At 44.2% G+C, this 15,964-nt stretch overlaps 1 protein-coding gene across 1 annotated transcript in view; it reads left to right on the top strand.

The window, feature by feature from the left end:
- Positions 1-317: 317 nt before the first annotated feature.
- The window catches only part of xkr7b (XK, Kell blood group complex subunit-related family, member 7b), a 76,068-nt gene continuing 60,421 nt past the window's right edge, over positions 318-15,964 (top strand). Inside the window, exon 1 of the mRNA XM_019266528.2 lies at positions 318-1,502. Coding sequence (XP_019122073.2) covers positions 895-1,502 — 608 coding nt within the window. The 5' untranslated portion in view covers positions 318-894. The remainder of the gene's footprint in view (positions 1,503-15,964) is intronic.

Raw genomic sequence — 15,964 nt, 5'->3', positions numbered from 1 at the left:
ACCTGACGTGACGTATACTGTATTGGACATACCTTGTTATTCACGTCATGACTATAAAATCAGAAATAAAAATGTCATTGACCTGGTGACATGAAGTTCTGAGGGTTTATTTGAGACTTCTCCTCCATGATGTGATGCAGCTTTAATCAGTTCTACTGTAACAGATCATCTCAACATGCAGACGACGGCTTCTTCCTCTGAAGAAAGAAATAAAACCCTCGATGTCCACAAGTATGCAGACTGTATGCAGAGAGACGAGAACCCTTTAACCTTTGTGCTCCGGGGAGACAGCAGCCTGTGGTTTTACTGAAGAGCTCATATGAATTCATACATCTGTCAGCCTCAGCAAACCCAAGAAGGAAAAAAAAATGTGACTGTGAGCTACTTTTTGAATTCATTGTCCCACAATCTGTCATCTATTAAAGGAGGGTCGTGATTTGGAGTCAATGCACAGCACATTTCTGAACACGCTGTCTGGATTTATTGTGCAGAAAATAGTCGACAGGATGCAAAACACAGTGCAGGAACTGAAAGCACCTTCATATGAGTTTAACAGCAGTCCTGTCGTGCAGCAGAGCTGCTGCTGCTGCTGCAGAGCCGCTGTAATGTGCCTGGGACAGATTTAATGATAGGGAGAATAAAAAATAAAAAAAAAGGTAATTGTCTGCAGGATGGTGTCTGTGCGCGCTGAAACGTCCTGATGGTGTCATGGTGTTAAACGCGCTGTTAGTAATGATGCCTCACAATTAATTGGCTGATGGTGAGGCTGGTTATGATGTAATCTCTGCCTCCCTCTCTCCAGCCCCCTCCCTTCACTCGCTCCCCCTCTCTCTCTCTCTCTCTCTCTCCCGTATCCCCACCTCTTTTCCGTCTTTCTCTCCTATCCTAACCAACATGGCCGCTAAGTCGGATGGAGCAGCGGTGTCTGTGGAAGATGACAACACGCCCAGGAGCCTCTCGGAGCCGGGGAACCCCGTCGCCCGGCCCCGCTGCAGCGCCGCCGGCGGGAAACCCTACACCATGCTGGACTGCTGCTGGGTGCTCTGCGCCCTGCTCGTCTTTTTCTCCGACGGCGCGACCGACCTGTGGCTGGCCGCCGACTACTACCTGAGAGGTGACTACTGGTGGTTCGGCTTGACGCTCGTCTTCGTCGTGGTGCCCTCGGCTGTCGTCCAGGTATTGAGTTTCAGGTGGTTCGTGTACGACTACTCGGATCTGAGCAGCGGGGACGGAACAGCGAGCGGCAGCGGGACCGGAGCGGCGGCGGCGGCAGGCGCGGCAGTCGGAGCGGCCACGGCGGGCGACACTTTAAGCACCAAGGACAGCGACCAGCGCGGTGGGTGCGCGGTGACGGGGAACGCCGCGAATGCTACCCCGGTTTACACGTCCTCTGCCCCGCCTGCGACGGCGGGGAGAGTCGGGGCCCCCCGGAGGTGCTGCACCGTCTGCATGTGGGTCTTTCAAACCGTGCTCCATGTCCTGCAGCTGGGGCAAGTCTGGAGGTAGGACCCGCTGGGGTGCCTTGTTGGGAACAAGAGGGGTGTGCGTGCGTGTGTGCGTGCGTGCGTGCGTGAGCGCGTGCGTGCATACCTGCTGGTGTGTTTTTAATATGTGCGCGGTGCACATGTGAGCATTGCATCCCCAATCTGTGTGTGTGTGTGTGTGTGCGTGCTCGCTGCGTGTGCGTGCATGCATGCCCGTCCATTTGCATGTGTGTGTGTGTGTGTGTGTGTGTGTGTAATATTACCTTTCCTTCTCGTGCACTGGTTGGCAGAAATGTGCAGGAGTCGACCAGAAAAAAAAAAAAAGAAAAAAAAAAAAGTGAGATTCAGTTTCCACGTAGCTGAATGTGCAGCGTTCACTTTCACACACTTACAACAGTGACAGTAGAAATATGAATAACTCTCCCATGAGCCTTTTTGCCCATCTGCCCTTCTCGTCCCGACTGTGACAGAATTTGGATGGTTGCATATGGTCGCCTGAGCTCTAACGTACAGTTTGTGTCCCCGGTTCCTCTGCCTGTCACGGTCCTGACATGTTGACAGGAATATAATCAAAGCTCTGTGGTTCAGATCCCGCTGCTCCTCTGCTCTGGCTGCTTGTCATGTTCCTGAATCTTGAAACTGAATCTTCTTTTTTTCTCCTCCACGCAAAAATCTTTAAAAGAAGCATTCCACCCCCCGATGTCCTCTCCTGTGCTCTGAGCCGTGCGTATTCACTTTATATGATACGAGATATGTGCTTTGATTTAATTAAAATCCCTCCGGAGCCACGTTCACTTGATGCGAGACAACGTGTTGAGTTGAATCTGAAAGGTTCCCGAAGTAGTCTCTACAAATTAATCTATATTGTAAAAAAAAAAATAACTTTCTGAAGTGCAATTAACATCTTGATACTTGATTCACACGTCGTTAGTTTGTCAGTTCATCGTGGATGCGAGCTGAAACCACGGTGACAGGAAAGTGTCTCTAATAAGCAATAAAACGCAAAAAAATGAGAATTTGATGTGCAAAAATGTTTCCCGTAATCACACATCACATGAAGCTGTCAAGTCTGAGCTGAGTCCAAATGGGGGTCAAGTCAAGACCAGGACCAAATGTTCAGAGAGTAACTGACTTCATTTACTAATTTTATGCTACTTTATATTTCAACTCTACATATTTCGGAGGGAAATATTCTAGTTTTTACTTCATCTTTAGTTACTTTTCATATTAAGGTTTCCCACACAAACCTCTCAGCTTTCTGTTTAATCAACCGTTCAACGGCAAAACTACAAATGGAGCAAAGTCCAAAAATTGAACAAATTTATGTCACAGAACTTTTTTATTTTTTATCTCAATCATCTCACAGCCTCTTCGACTTATCTTGTAACACTCTGGAGGGACCCGACCTCGAGGTTTGGATCCACTGAACTGAACTGAACTGAACTCCACCTCGACCAGCTATGACAGTGAAAAGAGACTTACACACTGATGCAACATTAACAGTCCAATCATGTAATATGCCATATCATTTGATACATTTAGCTGATTGTACTTTGACTTAAGTAAGTTCTGGGTATTTCTTTCACAGTTGCAAGTGCAGTACGGCTGCACCTAATGACTGTTTTCATTATTGATTTATCTGTCGACCATTTTATCCATTGATGGATTAGTTCTTTGGGCCATAAAGTGTTGATCACTGTTTCCCAAAGCCCAAAATGACGTCCTTAAATGTCTTGTTTTGTCAAAAGCCAGAAAATATTCACATTTTTTCTTAAAAAATGACTCAAAACGATGAATAAATGATCAGAATAGTTGGTGTTTTATTGATAGTTGAAGCTGCTCTGGTTGCAAGCTACCTGAAAGAACACATTTTTAAACTACAAGTCCAAAATAGAAATGTTTACAGGCACAGATGCACCATACGATAAAAGCATCACCCGCACTTGACACCTGACTGACAGCAGAGCAGCAGCCACCGATGTTAAAGTAGAAAGCCAAACACTGACAAACACACAAAAGAAAGAACGTCAGCGATAGACTTGGACTAGACCAAAGACCTTGTAAGACCAGCGACTGAAACAAGAGTCAAAACACCCACGAGACAGAGACAAGTCGGAGGTGTAACATTGTTTAACATCTGTGTTCTCCTCCGTGGAAGCCGACAGAAAAGTCATGCAGTAATAAAAAAAAATCATATCATATTTTTAAGAGCCGGTCTAGGTCAGGCTTTCGCTTCAAGCAGCAAACTTTCTTATTTTGCCGTGTTCATGTCGGAAAGAAGAAAAAAAACAATCTGACAAAGATTTGCAGGAGGACTTTTCAACTTGGCTTCTTGCTGTTTCGACCTCCTTCGGCAGGCAGGTTAAAAGTCACTGGAGCACAAAATGGACAAGATGAAACTCCTGTTTGTGTGTAATGAGAGAGGATTTCAATCACTTCCCACAGAGCAGGGCGAGTAGATGAGTCGACAACCCAGCTGAAGCATCTTTTAGCCTCTTGACTACCCCCCGCCTGGCTACAGCTGACCTCCGACCTCTGTGAAAAGGACAGAAAACCTGAACATGTGGGAATCCACACAGGTATAATCACATGCAGATTCAGCAATGAACTCCATTAATGAGCAACAATAAGACGCAGAGAGCTGGAGAGCGAGAGCGAGTCAGCTTTAATGGATTGTCGGACAGCGCGTTGCGGATTTGAGTCGGACTCTGGTTTTTATATTTGATGAGCTGAGATGTATTCAGCGCATGTCTGCAGATGGTTCAGGAGATTCACCTGCAGAGTTTTTTTTTCTCCTCTCATGTGATTCAAATCTTTTAATCAATGTGAACAGCAAAAAAAAAGTCTTGTTCTCTCGGTGCCTCACAGCTGACTGCTCGTCTTATCTCCACTTTTATAAACACGAAGCAATTCCTGTCTTATCTCAGACCTCGTATCTTAACTGGAAATCATAACTACAAGTGTAAACTCCTCATGTCTGTGTCTGTATAACAGTGTTCTGTATCCTTGACAATGCCTGTCTCACTTCATTTGTCACCGGTTAACTAGCTTGCTGTGCCGGATGACAAAAGATAGCTGTTCAGTTTTAGTCCTGGTGAGTTGAGGCGTTCGTGTCGGTACAGGAGAGGAAGCACAACTTTTTTAGGGGGGGGAGCTTTCTTCCCAAATAAAGATTTAAAGTGGCGAGAGGTGGAGCTTAACTTGAAGTGAAGACATCCTCACTGAGGAAAACCTGTTCAGATATATCAGACATCAGACTTTGGAAGCTTCTGTGATGAGACCACATGGTTTGTCCAATCTTGCAGTGTAAAAACTTACAGTCTCAGAGCTGGAATTAGTTCTCAAGTCGCCTCATAGCAGATGGGCAGAGCCAGAGTGAGGAGAAGACGCTAAGACACAGACGGAAGAAAGAAAGTTAACTGGCATTTAGGAAGAACACATTACACTGGCAAATAATCGCATGTGCTCAGAGGTCGTTTTTGGTTTTAAATAATAAGCTCATACACAAGAGACTCTGTGTTTTGGACACCTTGTTGTGATTTTCGCCTCTTTTCAGTCTCTTGAGTTTGCGGACACAAAAAACAAGATCTTTCCTGACAGGCGACCCCATGTGGTCACATGAATAATTGCCCTCCGTCAGTCGCACAGTTTGAAATATGGCGACAATATAGTTCCACAAAAAGTCACAGAGAGGAGGCTGCGACGTAGAAAGTGTCGCCAGAGACTGTCTGCTGCCTAATGACTGCAATCATTCACGAACCCAAAACCAAGAAGGAACCTAACAGGACATGACGTGAATCTTTGGACGGCATCTACCAATGTTCCGTTTCCTAAAAAAAGTATTAGTGAGGTCTAACAGATCAGACAGTGTTCTGGTTCATCCCAAAGGTCTTGGAAAGGGTTGAGGTCAGATCTCTGTGCAAGGCCGGTCAGGTTCTTCCACACCAAACTGGGAAAGGCATTTCTCTAAGAGGCAAAGTTCTTTGTTCTAAAGTTTTCTCCCCGCAGTGTGAATTAGATTTAGTGAAGCTGGTAAACAGTTAGAAGAATCAGATGCTTCTTTAATCTCTGTTTACCCTTCTTTCACTCCGTGAAGAGGAGCAACGCCTCGTGTTTCTTTCTGTCTGCTGAATATCCTGCAGGCTCAAACGTCTTTAATATTCATCCTGTTTATAGTGAACGCAGACTTCATTGAATTATTTGTAAAATAAAAAAAATCTTCCAGGGTTTTTGGCTCATTTTCAGGTTCAAAAATCTGATCGGAAAATTAAACCTACACTGAAATGAAATGAGTTTCTCTGAGGAGGCTTCAGCAAACATCCACTGAGTTCTTGTTTTCTAGAATTCAAATCGCGGGATTAAGGAGAAATCCCTGTTTTTGCTGACTTTTATCTTTTCCCGTCTTTCATCTCGCTGTCATTAAAGGATAATCCATGTAAATACTGATACAGTTTTACTGAAACGTAAAGTTCTGCTGTTATCGGGCAGAAAACCTCCAAAAGAGAGACTACAGCATCTGCAGGACGAATCCCACAATGCATTGCAGTATGAAGACAGGTTGAGGTTTGAATCAAGGTCGACTCACCTTTTTTTTTTTTTCCTCCACCGGAGACTCTCGCTCTGCTGTTGATATCGCTCTCTCCATCTACATTATAAATCCACAGCTGAAAAGCAGCAAGGTCACATCTTTTTATCTGTGCATTGTTGAAAGGCATTCTGGGAACTGTAGGAAATGTCTGAGAGGAGCTGAAGCAGAGTGTGCATGATTGTAGCTCATCACCAGAACATAACCTTGATTTTTGTGGAGCGTCATAAATGAGGAGGATTAATTGATGTTTTATTTTAAAGATTTCGAGCTGATTAGGACTAATGCAGGCCGATGCAACAGTCCTGCCGTAAATCCTCCCTCCATGAAGGTTATAATGCTGATCAGAGAGGAGTTGATTCAACTTTATGATCATTTTGGAGGATGTAATGTGAGCTGCTGCTGCTGCTGCAGCTGAATTGTGTTGAGCTCTTTCTTTCACTTCGGTCGCCCCTTATCGTACCTAAAACTGGCAACCCTCAAGTATTGTTGAGTCAACTCATCTGACTGTATCGTGTGAAATGCACTCAGTGGGAATTGCTTTTCAGCATTTTAGCTGCTCTTCCTCAGAAATAATGCATTTGTCATCAACAATCCATTTCAGTTGAACTCAAGCCCCCCACAAGGAGCATTCGACAAAGCGTCACGTGACGCATGCTGGTTCAAAAAGACGTGTCCAACTCCAACTCCAATCATTTGGAGTTAAATTAGGCGCTGCGGTAAATCAGCACAGGGTTGCGTGGTGGTGTGTGAGGGTGGGGACTGCTGAATGTTACGAAACAATCCGAAAAGAACTTTTTGCTACCTCGCTCTCATTCACCATCTGTGTCTCTCATGAGATAAACAAAGCCAGAGCACAACATGAGTGTCATAGTTTAAAGGAGTGGTTGGAGTGGTCTGATACTCCACCTGACCTTCCACACCGCAACCGCCAAAATGCACCACCCCGACTAAATGAATGGCAGAACCTGCATTTTGGCCTCAGCACCAGATTTTGGTCTGGATCTGGGTTTAGGATTGCCCGTCTGGTATAACACCATGTTCCATGTTGGAAAATAAAGTCCCCTGAATCAACACGGGTTCCAGTTTGTCCCTTTGTATCTTTCTGCACGCTCATCTCTCACTTGTGTGGAATGACGAGAAAGATTTTCACGACACTGAAGTATTAAATCATCACTCGGTGTCATTGTTGTCATGGTTACAGACATTAATACCTCCAACTTAAGAACTTCCTGCGTGAAGAAAGAGGCTGGCGGACCACGAGTGGGTCGGTCCTGTCAGTGTGAACAAGACTTAATGATATGATTAATAATTAATAATGATTAAATGCAAAGGCAGAGGACGCACAGTGGAGTTATTTTGACAGAGCAAACATTTTCTGATCTGATGTTTCATGATATAACTGTACTTTCCTTTAGATTCATGTAGACTGAAACTTAACAAGAACAAACTGCTGCATAAAACTTAAAAGTGTCTGACGTTCAGAATCTCATGGCGTTGGACCCTCCGCCAGGTATGATGCTCGCTGGCAAGGTGCCCTTTAGTTTCCACATGAAGGATCCGCTCCCATCATGCTCGTCTGTTTCTCTGTGTTCAATGCCGATTAGCAAATGTTAGCATGCTGCCGTGATAAATGATGCTGGCTGCGTTTTGCTTTTGATTTGTTGTCAGCTGATTTGATGAATAGAGGAAGAATTTCACTCGTTCCTCTGTTTGAAACGATTTCTGAAATATCTTCAGAGAGCGGCGGCAGCGTGGACAGATGGACAGACAGGTGGACGGAACCAACAAAGCATCCGCTTCAGTCCTGCCTCGGCTTCAACGCTCGGGCCAGCGCTGCAGATTTTTTATTTTTTTTTAGGACAATCCAATCGGTCGCTGTCCGTGCCAGACCAGATCAATCAATCAATCCCTGAGAGAAGTAATTGAATCCGGTCCAAATGGTCGCTCAGCTCAGGTGGTCTGCTGGTGCTGCGGCTAATAATCAGCACGAGTGGCTAACTGGCAGCCTGCATGCTGAATCATTCAAATCCGTGTGTGTGTGTGTGTGTGTGTGTGTGTCTTTAAGGAGGGGTCGCTTCACTGTTCATTCATAAATGAAGTGACTCTCAGTGATTATTGCTCTTACTTTTCATTTTAATTTCAGGGGCTGTCACTCAGTGTCTCTTTAGATGGTGGCTCCCCGGGGTAACGAGCAATTGGCAGAAAGAGAAAAAAAAATGTCAGCAGTTCCTCCTGTCAGATCTTTTAGAATACGTTTCGATCCGTAGACGTGTAAAAGAACGTCTTTCCCCTCCTTCCTGTCACATGGATGAAGTGTTTTCCAGGCATGTGCTCCTCCTCATTATTTATTCTTGTTCTTAAGCATCCCGCTTTGTCTCGGCGTCGGCTCCCTTCATCGAGCCTCGCACCAATAATGTTCTACCGACGCTCCAGTTTGTGTCGCGTCTCGTTAATTTCTGTTATTTACAGTTCACATCTTTGATTGACAGCTGGCGGACATTTATGATTCTGTCCACGGTAACTCTGAGCGGGTTTTTTGTGCCTGCAGGTTGTTCACTTTGCAAATGAACAAAAATCTGCCTCATTGTTAAACGGACTCGGACGTTTTGACAGGAAACTCGCCGGTGTATTAATGATAGCTGCTAATGTTCGTACTGGTCCGCTGTCACTGTTACTGGGACACTTAATGGCCGTCATTACAGGGGTACAAGCTGGAAGTGTTTCTGTGGCATCCATGATTAGAACTGTTCGAAGGAAAGCTGCTTCACCGTCCTTTACGAAAGGGGAGGGGAGAATGGCGTCCCACAATTCCTCGTGGCAGCGTTTTGGCTGTTTCACAACGAGGCATTAAAAAAATCATTTAAAGACCCCCAGCAGAGAGAGAGAGCGTTTTGACGTGATATAAAAAGTCTGATGTTACTTTATAGTTCTGTGGTTTATCAGTACAGACAGTCTGTAGTGCCCTTTCAAATGAATTTATGAAACATGAATATCGCACACAGTTTAGTGAAGCGGTCAGTACCTTCCTAAACAGCGCCTGCAGATCATCAGGCAAGTTACCGTCAAACATTTTCCTTCTTTTGTCATAACATGCGAATATATGAGTGGACAGGACGGCGATCTCTCTTATTTAAAATCATGAACACAGGTAGAAGTATCTAAGATGCACTTTTTGTAGTCCATCTCCACGGACACATAATTATGTCCTCAAGTGAAACTGCAGTTGGATTCCAGAGCAGTGCAGATATGTGATGAATTCTCCTCTCTGTCTTATCATGACCTCATGACATTTTCCATCAGACCCAAGGAAAAGTGTTTAGGAAAAATAGGATGTCATCTTCCATGCAGCCCGTTGGCTGCTGATGGATCTGATGGTCCAACAAAAGGAAGCATCTCGTTTTCATTTCTTGAAGCGCATTGTGCCGTTCACAGCGCACTCATATATCACGTTATGACAAAAGAAGGAAATGTTGACGGTAACTTGCCTGATGATCTGCAGGCGCTGTTTAGGAAGGTACTGACCGCTTCACTAAACTGTGTGCGATATTCATGTTTCATAAATTCATTTGAAAGGGCACTACAGACTGTCTGTACTGATAAACCACAGAACTATAAGTAACATCAGACTTTAATCACGCAAAACCTCTCTCTCTCCTGCTGGGGGCTTTAATGTATTTTTTTAATGCCTCGTTGTGAAACAGCCAAAATTCGCTGCCACGAGGAATTGTGGGACGCCATTCTCCCCTCCCTTTCGTAAGGACGGTGAAGCAGCTTTCCTCGAACAGTTCTAATCATGGATGCACAGAAACACTTCCGCTGTACCCCTGTAAGACGGCCATTAAGTGTCCCAGTAACAGTGACAGCCGCCAGCCGTACAACATTAGCAGCTATCATTAATACACCGGCGAGTTTCCTGTCAAAACGTCGGCTGTCCATGGAGTCCGTTTAACAATGAGGCAGATTTTTGTTTATTTGCAAAGTGAACAACCTGCAGGCACAAAAACCCGCTCAGAGTTACTGGACAGAATCATAAATGTCCGCCAGCTGTCAATCAAGAGGTAACTGTAAATACAGAATTAACGAGAAGCCGACACAATGGAGCGTCGGTAGAAACATTATTGGTGCGAGGCTCGATGAAGGGAGCCGACGCGAGCGGACAAAGCGGGATGCTTAAGAACAAGAATAAATAATGAGAGGAGCACATGCCTGGAAAACACTTCATCCATGTGACAGGAAGGAGGGGAAAGACGTTCTTTTACACGTCTACGGATCGAAACGTATTCAAAAGATCTGACAGGAGGAACTGCTGACATTTTTTTTCTCTTTCTGCCAATTGCTCGTTACCCCGGGGAGCCACCATCTAAAGAGACACTGAGTGACAGCCCTGAAATTAAAATGAAAAGTAAGAGCAATAATCACTGAGAGTCACTTCATTTATGAATGAACAGTGAAGCGACCCCTCCTTAAAGACACACACACACACACACACACACACACAGGATTTGAATGATTCAGCATGCAGGCTGCCAGTTAGCCACTCGTGCTGATTATTAGCCGCAGCACCAGCAGACCACCTGAGCTGAGCGACCATTTGGACCGGATTCAATTACTTCTCTCAGGATTGATTGATTGATCTGGTCTGGCACGGACAGCGACCGATGGATTGTCCTAAAAAAAAATAAAAAAATCTGCAGCGCTGGCCCGAGGTTGAAGCCGAGGCAGGACTGAAGCGGAGGCTTTGTTGGTTCCGTCCACCTGTCTGTCCATCTGTCCACGCTGCCGCCGCCTCTGAAGATATTTCAGAAATCGTTTCAAACAGAGGAACGAGTGAAATTCTTCCTTATTCATCAAATCAGCTGACAACAAATCAAAAGCAAAACGCAGCCAGCATCTTATCACGGCAGCATGCTAACATTTGCTAATCGGCATTGAACACAGAGAAACAGACGAGCATGATGGGAGCGGATCCTTCATGTGGAAACTAAAGGGACCTTGCCAGCGAGCATCATACCTGGCGGAGGGTCCAACGCCATGAGATTCTGAACGTAGACACTTTTAAGTTTTATGCAGCAGTTTGTTCTTGTTAAGTTTCAGTCTACATGAATCTAAAGGAAAGTACAGTTATCATGAAACATCAGATCAGAAAATGTTTGCTCTGTCAAAATAACTCCACGGTGCGTCCTCTGCCTTTGCATTTAATCATATTAATTATTAATCATATCATTAAGTCGTTCACACTGACAGGACCGACCACTCGTGGTCCGCCAGCCTCTTTCTTCACGCAGGAAGTTCTTAAGTTGGGGTATAATGTCTGTAACCATGACAACAAACACGAGTGATGATTTAATACTTCAGTGTCGTGAAAATCTTTCTCTTTCCACACAAGTGAGAGTGAGCGTGCAGAAAGATACAAAGGGACAAACTGGAACCGTGTTGATTCAGGGGACTTTATTTTAAACATGGAACATGGTGTTATACCAGACGGGTGGCAGTCCTAAACCCAGATTCAGACCAAAATCTGGTGATGTGGCCAAAACGCAGGTTCTGCCATTCGTGTAGTCGGGGTGGTGCATTTTGGAGGTTGCGGTGTGGAAGGTCAGGGGAGTATCAGACCACCCAACCACTCCTTTAAACTATGACACTCATGTTGTGCTCTGGCTTTGTTTACTCATGAGAGACACAGATGGTGAATGAGGCGAGGTAGCAAAAAGTTCTTTCGGATTGTTTCGTAACATTCAGAGTCCCCACCCTCACACACCACCCACCAACCCTGTGCTGATTTACCGCAGCGCCTAATTTAACTCCAAATGATTGGAGTTGGAGTTGGACACGTCTTTTTTGAACCAGCATGCGTCACGTGACGCTTTGTCGAATGCTCCTTGTGGGGGGGCTTGAGTTCAACTGAAATGGATTGTTGAGACAAATGCATTATTTCTGAGGAAGAGCAGCTAAAAGCTGAAAAGCAATCCCACTGAGTGCATTTCACACGATACTCAGATGAGTTGACTCAACAATACTTGAGGGTTGCCAGTTTTAGGTAGGGGCGAAGTGAAAGAAAGAGCCAACACAATTCAGCTCGCAGCAGCAGCAGCAGCACATTACATCCTCCAAAAGATCATAAAGTTGAATCAACTCCTCTCTGATCAGCATTATAACCTTCATGGAGGGAGGATTTAGCAGGCGTGCATCGGCTGCATTAGTCCTAATCAGCTCGAAATCTTAAAATAAAACATCAATTAATCCTCCTCATTTATGACGCTCCACAAAAATCAAGGTTATGTTTGGTGATGAGCTACAATCATGCACAACTCTGCTCAGCTCCCTCAGACATTTCCTACATCGTTCCCAGAATGCCTTTCAACAAGCACAGATAAAGATGTGACCTTGCTGCTTTTCAGCTGTGGATTTAAATGTAGATGGAGAGAGCGATATCAACAGCAGAGCGAGAGTCTCCGGTGGAGGAAAAAAAAAAAAAGGTGAGTCGCCCTTGATTCAAACCTCAACCTGTCTTCATACTGCAATGCATTGTGGGATTCGTCCTGCAGATGCTGTAGTCTCTCTTTTGGAGGTTTTCTCCGCCCTAACAGCAGAACTTTACGTTTCAGTAAAACTGTATCAGTTTACATGGATTATCCTTAATGACAGCGAGATGAAAGACGGGAAAAGATAAAAGTCAGCAAAAACAGGGATTTCTCCTTAATCCCGCGATTTGAATTCTAGAAAACAAGAACTCAGTGGATGTTTGCTGAAGCCTCCTCAGAGAAACTCATTTCATTTCAGTGTAGGTTTAATTTTCCGATCAGATTTTTGAACCTGAAAATGAGCCAGAAAACCCTGGAAGATTTTTTTTTCTTTACAAAAATTCAATGAAGTCTGCGTTCACTATAAACAGGATGAAATTAAAGACGTTTGAGCCTGCAGGATATTCAGCAGACAGAAAGAAACGAGGCGTTGCTCCTCTCTCCGGAGTGAAAGAAGGGTAAACAGAGATTAAAGAAGCATCTGATTCTCTAACTGTTTACCAGCTTCACTAAATCTAATTCACACTGCGGGGAGAAAACTTTGAACAAGAACTTTGCCTCTTAGAGAAATGCCTTTCCCAGTTTGGTGTGGAAGAACCTGACCGGCCTTGCACAGAGATCATACCTCAACCCTTTCCAAGACCTTTGGGATGAACCAGAACACTGTCTGATCTGTTAGACCTCACTAATACTTTTTTTAGGAAACGGAACATTGGTAGATGCCGTCCAAAGATTCACGTCATGTCCTGTTAGGTTCCTTCTTGGTTTTGGGTTCGTGAATGATTGCAGTCATTAGGCAGCAGACAGGATAGTCTCTGGCGACACTTTCTACGTCGCAGCCTCCTCTCCGTGACTTTTTGTGGAACTATATTGTCGCCATATTTCAAACTTGCACTGACGGAGGGCAATTTATTCATGTGACCCCATGGGGTCGCCTGTCAGGAAAGATCTGTTTTTTTGTGTCCGCAAACTCAGAGACGTGAAAATCACAACAAGGTGTCCAAAACACAGAGTCTCTTGTGTAGGAGCTTATTATTTAAAACCAAAACGACCTCTGAGCACATGCGATTTTTGCCAGATGTAATGTGTTCTTCTAAATGCCAGTTAACTTTCTTTCTTCCGTCTGTGTCTTAGCGTCTTCTCCTCACCTGGCTCTGCCCATCTGCTATGAGGCGACTTGAGAACTAATTCAGCTCTGAGACTGTAAGTTTTACACTGCAAGATTGGACAACCATGTGGTCTCATCACAGAAGCTTCCAAAGTCTGATGTCTGATATATCTGAACAGGTTTTCCTCAGTGAGGATGCTTCACTTCAAGTTAAGCTCCACCCTCGCCACTTTAAATCTTTATTTGGGAAGAAAGCTCCCCCCCCTAAAAAAGTTGTGCTTCCTCTCCTGTACCGACACGAACGCCTCAACTCACCAGACTAAACTGAACACTATCTTTTGTCATCCGGCACAGCAAGCTAGTTAACCTGGTGACAAATAAGTGACAGGCATTGTCAAGGATACAGAACACTGTTAACAGACACAGACATGAGGAGTTTACACTTGTAGTTATGATTTCCAGTTAAGATACGAGGTCTGAGATAAGACAGGAATTGCTTCGTGTTTATAAAAGTGGAGATAAGACGAGCAGTCAGCTGTGAGGCACCGAGAGAACAAGACTTTTTTTTTTTTTTTTTGCTGTTCAACTTGATTAAAAGATTGAATCACATGAGAGGAGAAAAAAAAACTCTGCAGGTGAATCTCCTGAACCATCTGCAGACATGCGCTGAATACATCTCAGCTCATCAAATATAAAAACCAGAGTCCGACTCAAATCCGCAACGCGCTGTCCGACAATCCCGGCAGCAGCTATCGCATTAAAGCTGACTCGCTCTCGCTCTCCAGCTCTCTGCGTCTTATTGTTGTTCATTAATGGAGTTCATTGCTGAATCTGCATGTAATATACCTGTGTGGATTCCCCACATGTTCAGGTTTTCTGTTCTTTTCACAGAGGTCAGAGGTCAGCTGAGCCAGGCGGAGGGTAGTCAAGAGGCTAAAAGATGCTTCAGCTGGGTTGTCGACTCATCTACTCGCCTGCTCTGTGGGAAGTGATTGAAATCCTCTCTCATACACACAAACAGGAGTTTCATCTTGTCCATTTGTGTGCTCCAGTGACTTTTAACCTGCCTGCCGAAGGAGGTCGAAACAGCAAGAAGCCAAGTTGAAAGTCCTCCTGCAAATCTTTGTCAGATGTTTTTTTTCTTCTTTGACATGAACACGGCAAAATAAGAAAGTTTGCTGCTTGAAGCGAAAGCCTGACCTAGACCGGCTCTTAAAAATATGATATGATTTTTTTTTATTACTGCATGACTTTTCTGTCGGCTTCCCACGGAGGAGAACACAGATGGTTAAACAATGTTACACCTCCGACTTGTCTCTGTCTCGTGGGTGTTTTGACTCTTGTTTCAGTCGCTGGTCTTACAAGGTCTTTGGTCTAGTCCAAGTCTATCGCTGACGTTCTTTCTTTTGTGTGTTTGTCAGTCTTTGGCTCCTATTTTAACATCGGTGGGCTGCTGCTCTGCTGTCAGTCAGGTGTCAAGTGCGGGTGATGCTTTATCGTATGGTGCATCTGTGCCTGTAAACATTTCTATTTGGACTTGTAGTTTGAAAATGTGTTCTTTCAGGTAGCTGCAACCAGAGCAGCTTCAACTATCAATAAACACCAACTATTCTGATCATTTATTCATGTTTTGAGTCATTTTTTAAGAAAAATGTGAATATTTCTGGCTTTTGACAAAACAAGACATTAAGGACGTCATTTTGGGCTTTGGAAACAGTGATCAACACTTTATGGCCCAAAGAACTAATCCATCAATGGATAAAATGGTCGACAGATAATCAATAATGAAACAGTCATTAGGTGCAGCCGTACTGCACTTGCAACTGTGAAAGAAATACCCAGAACTTACTTAAGTCAAAGTACAATCAGCTAAATGTATCAAATGATATGGCATATTACATGATTGGACTGTTAATGTTGCATCAGTGTGTAAGTCTCTTTTCACTGTCGTAGCTGGTCGAGGTGGAGTTCAGTTCAGTTCAGTTCAGTGGATCCAAACCTCGAGGTCGGGTCCCTCCAGAGTGTTACAAGATAAGTCGAAGAGGCTGAGATGATGAGATAAAAAATAAAAAAGTTCTGTGACATAAATTTGTTCAATTTTTGGACTTTGCTCCATTTGTAGTTTTGCCGTTGAACGGTTGATTAAACAGAAAGCTGAGAGGTTTGTGTGGGAAACCTTATAGGAAAAGTAACTAAGATGAAGTAAAAAACTAGAATATTTCCCTCCGAAATATGTAGAGTTGAAATATAAAGTAGCATATCT

Source organism: Larimichthys crocea, chromosome XV (assembly GCF_000972845.2).
Source record: "Larimichthys crocea isolate SSNF chromosome XV, L_crocea_2.0, whole genome shotgun sequence".
Lineage (NCBI taxonomy): Eukaryota > Metazoa > Chordata > Actinopteri > Sciaenidae > Larimichthys > Larimichthys crocea.
This window is presented reverse-complemented; position numbering and strand designations above follow the sequence as displayed.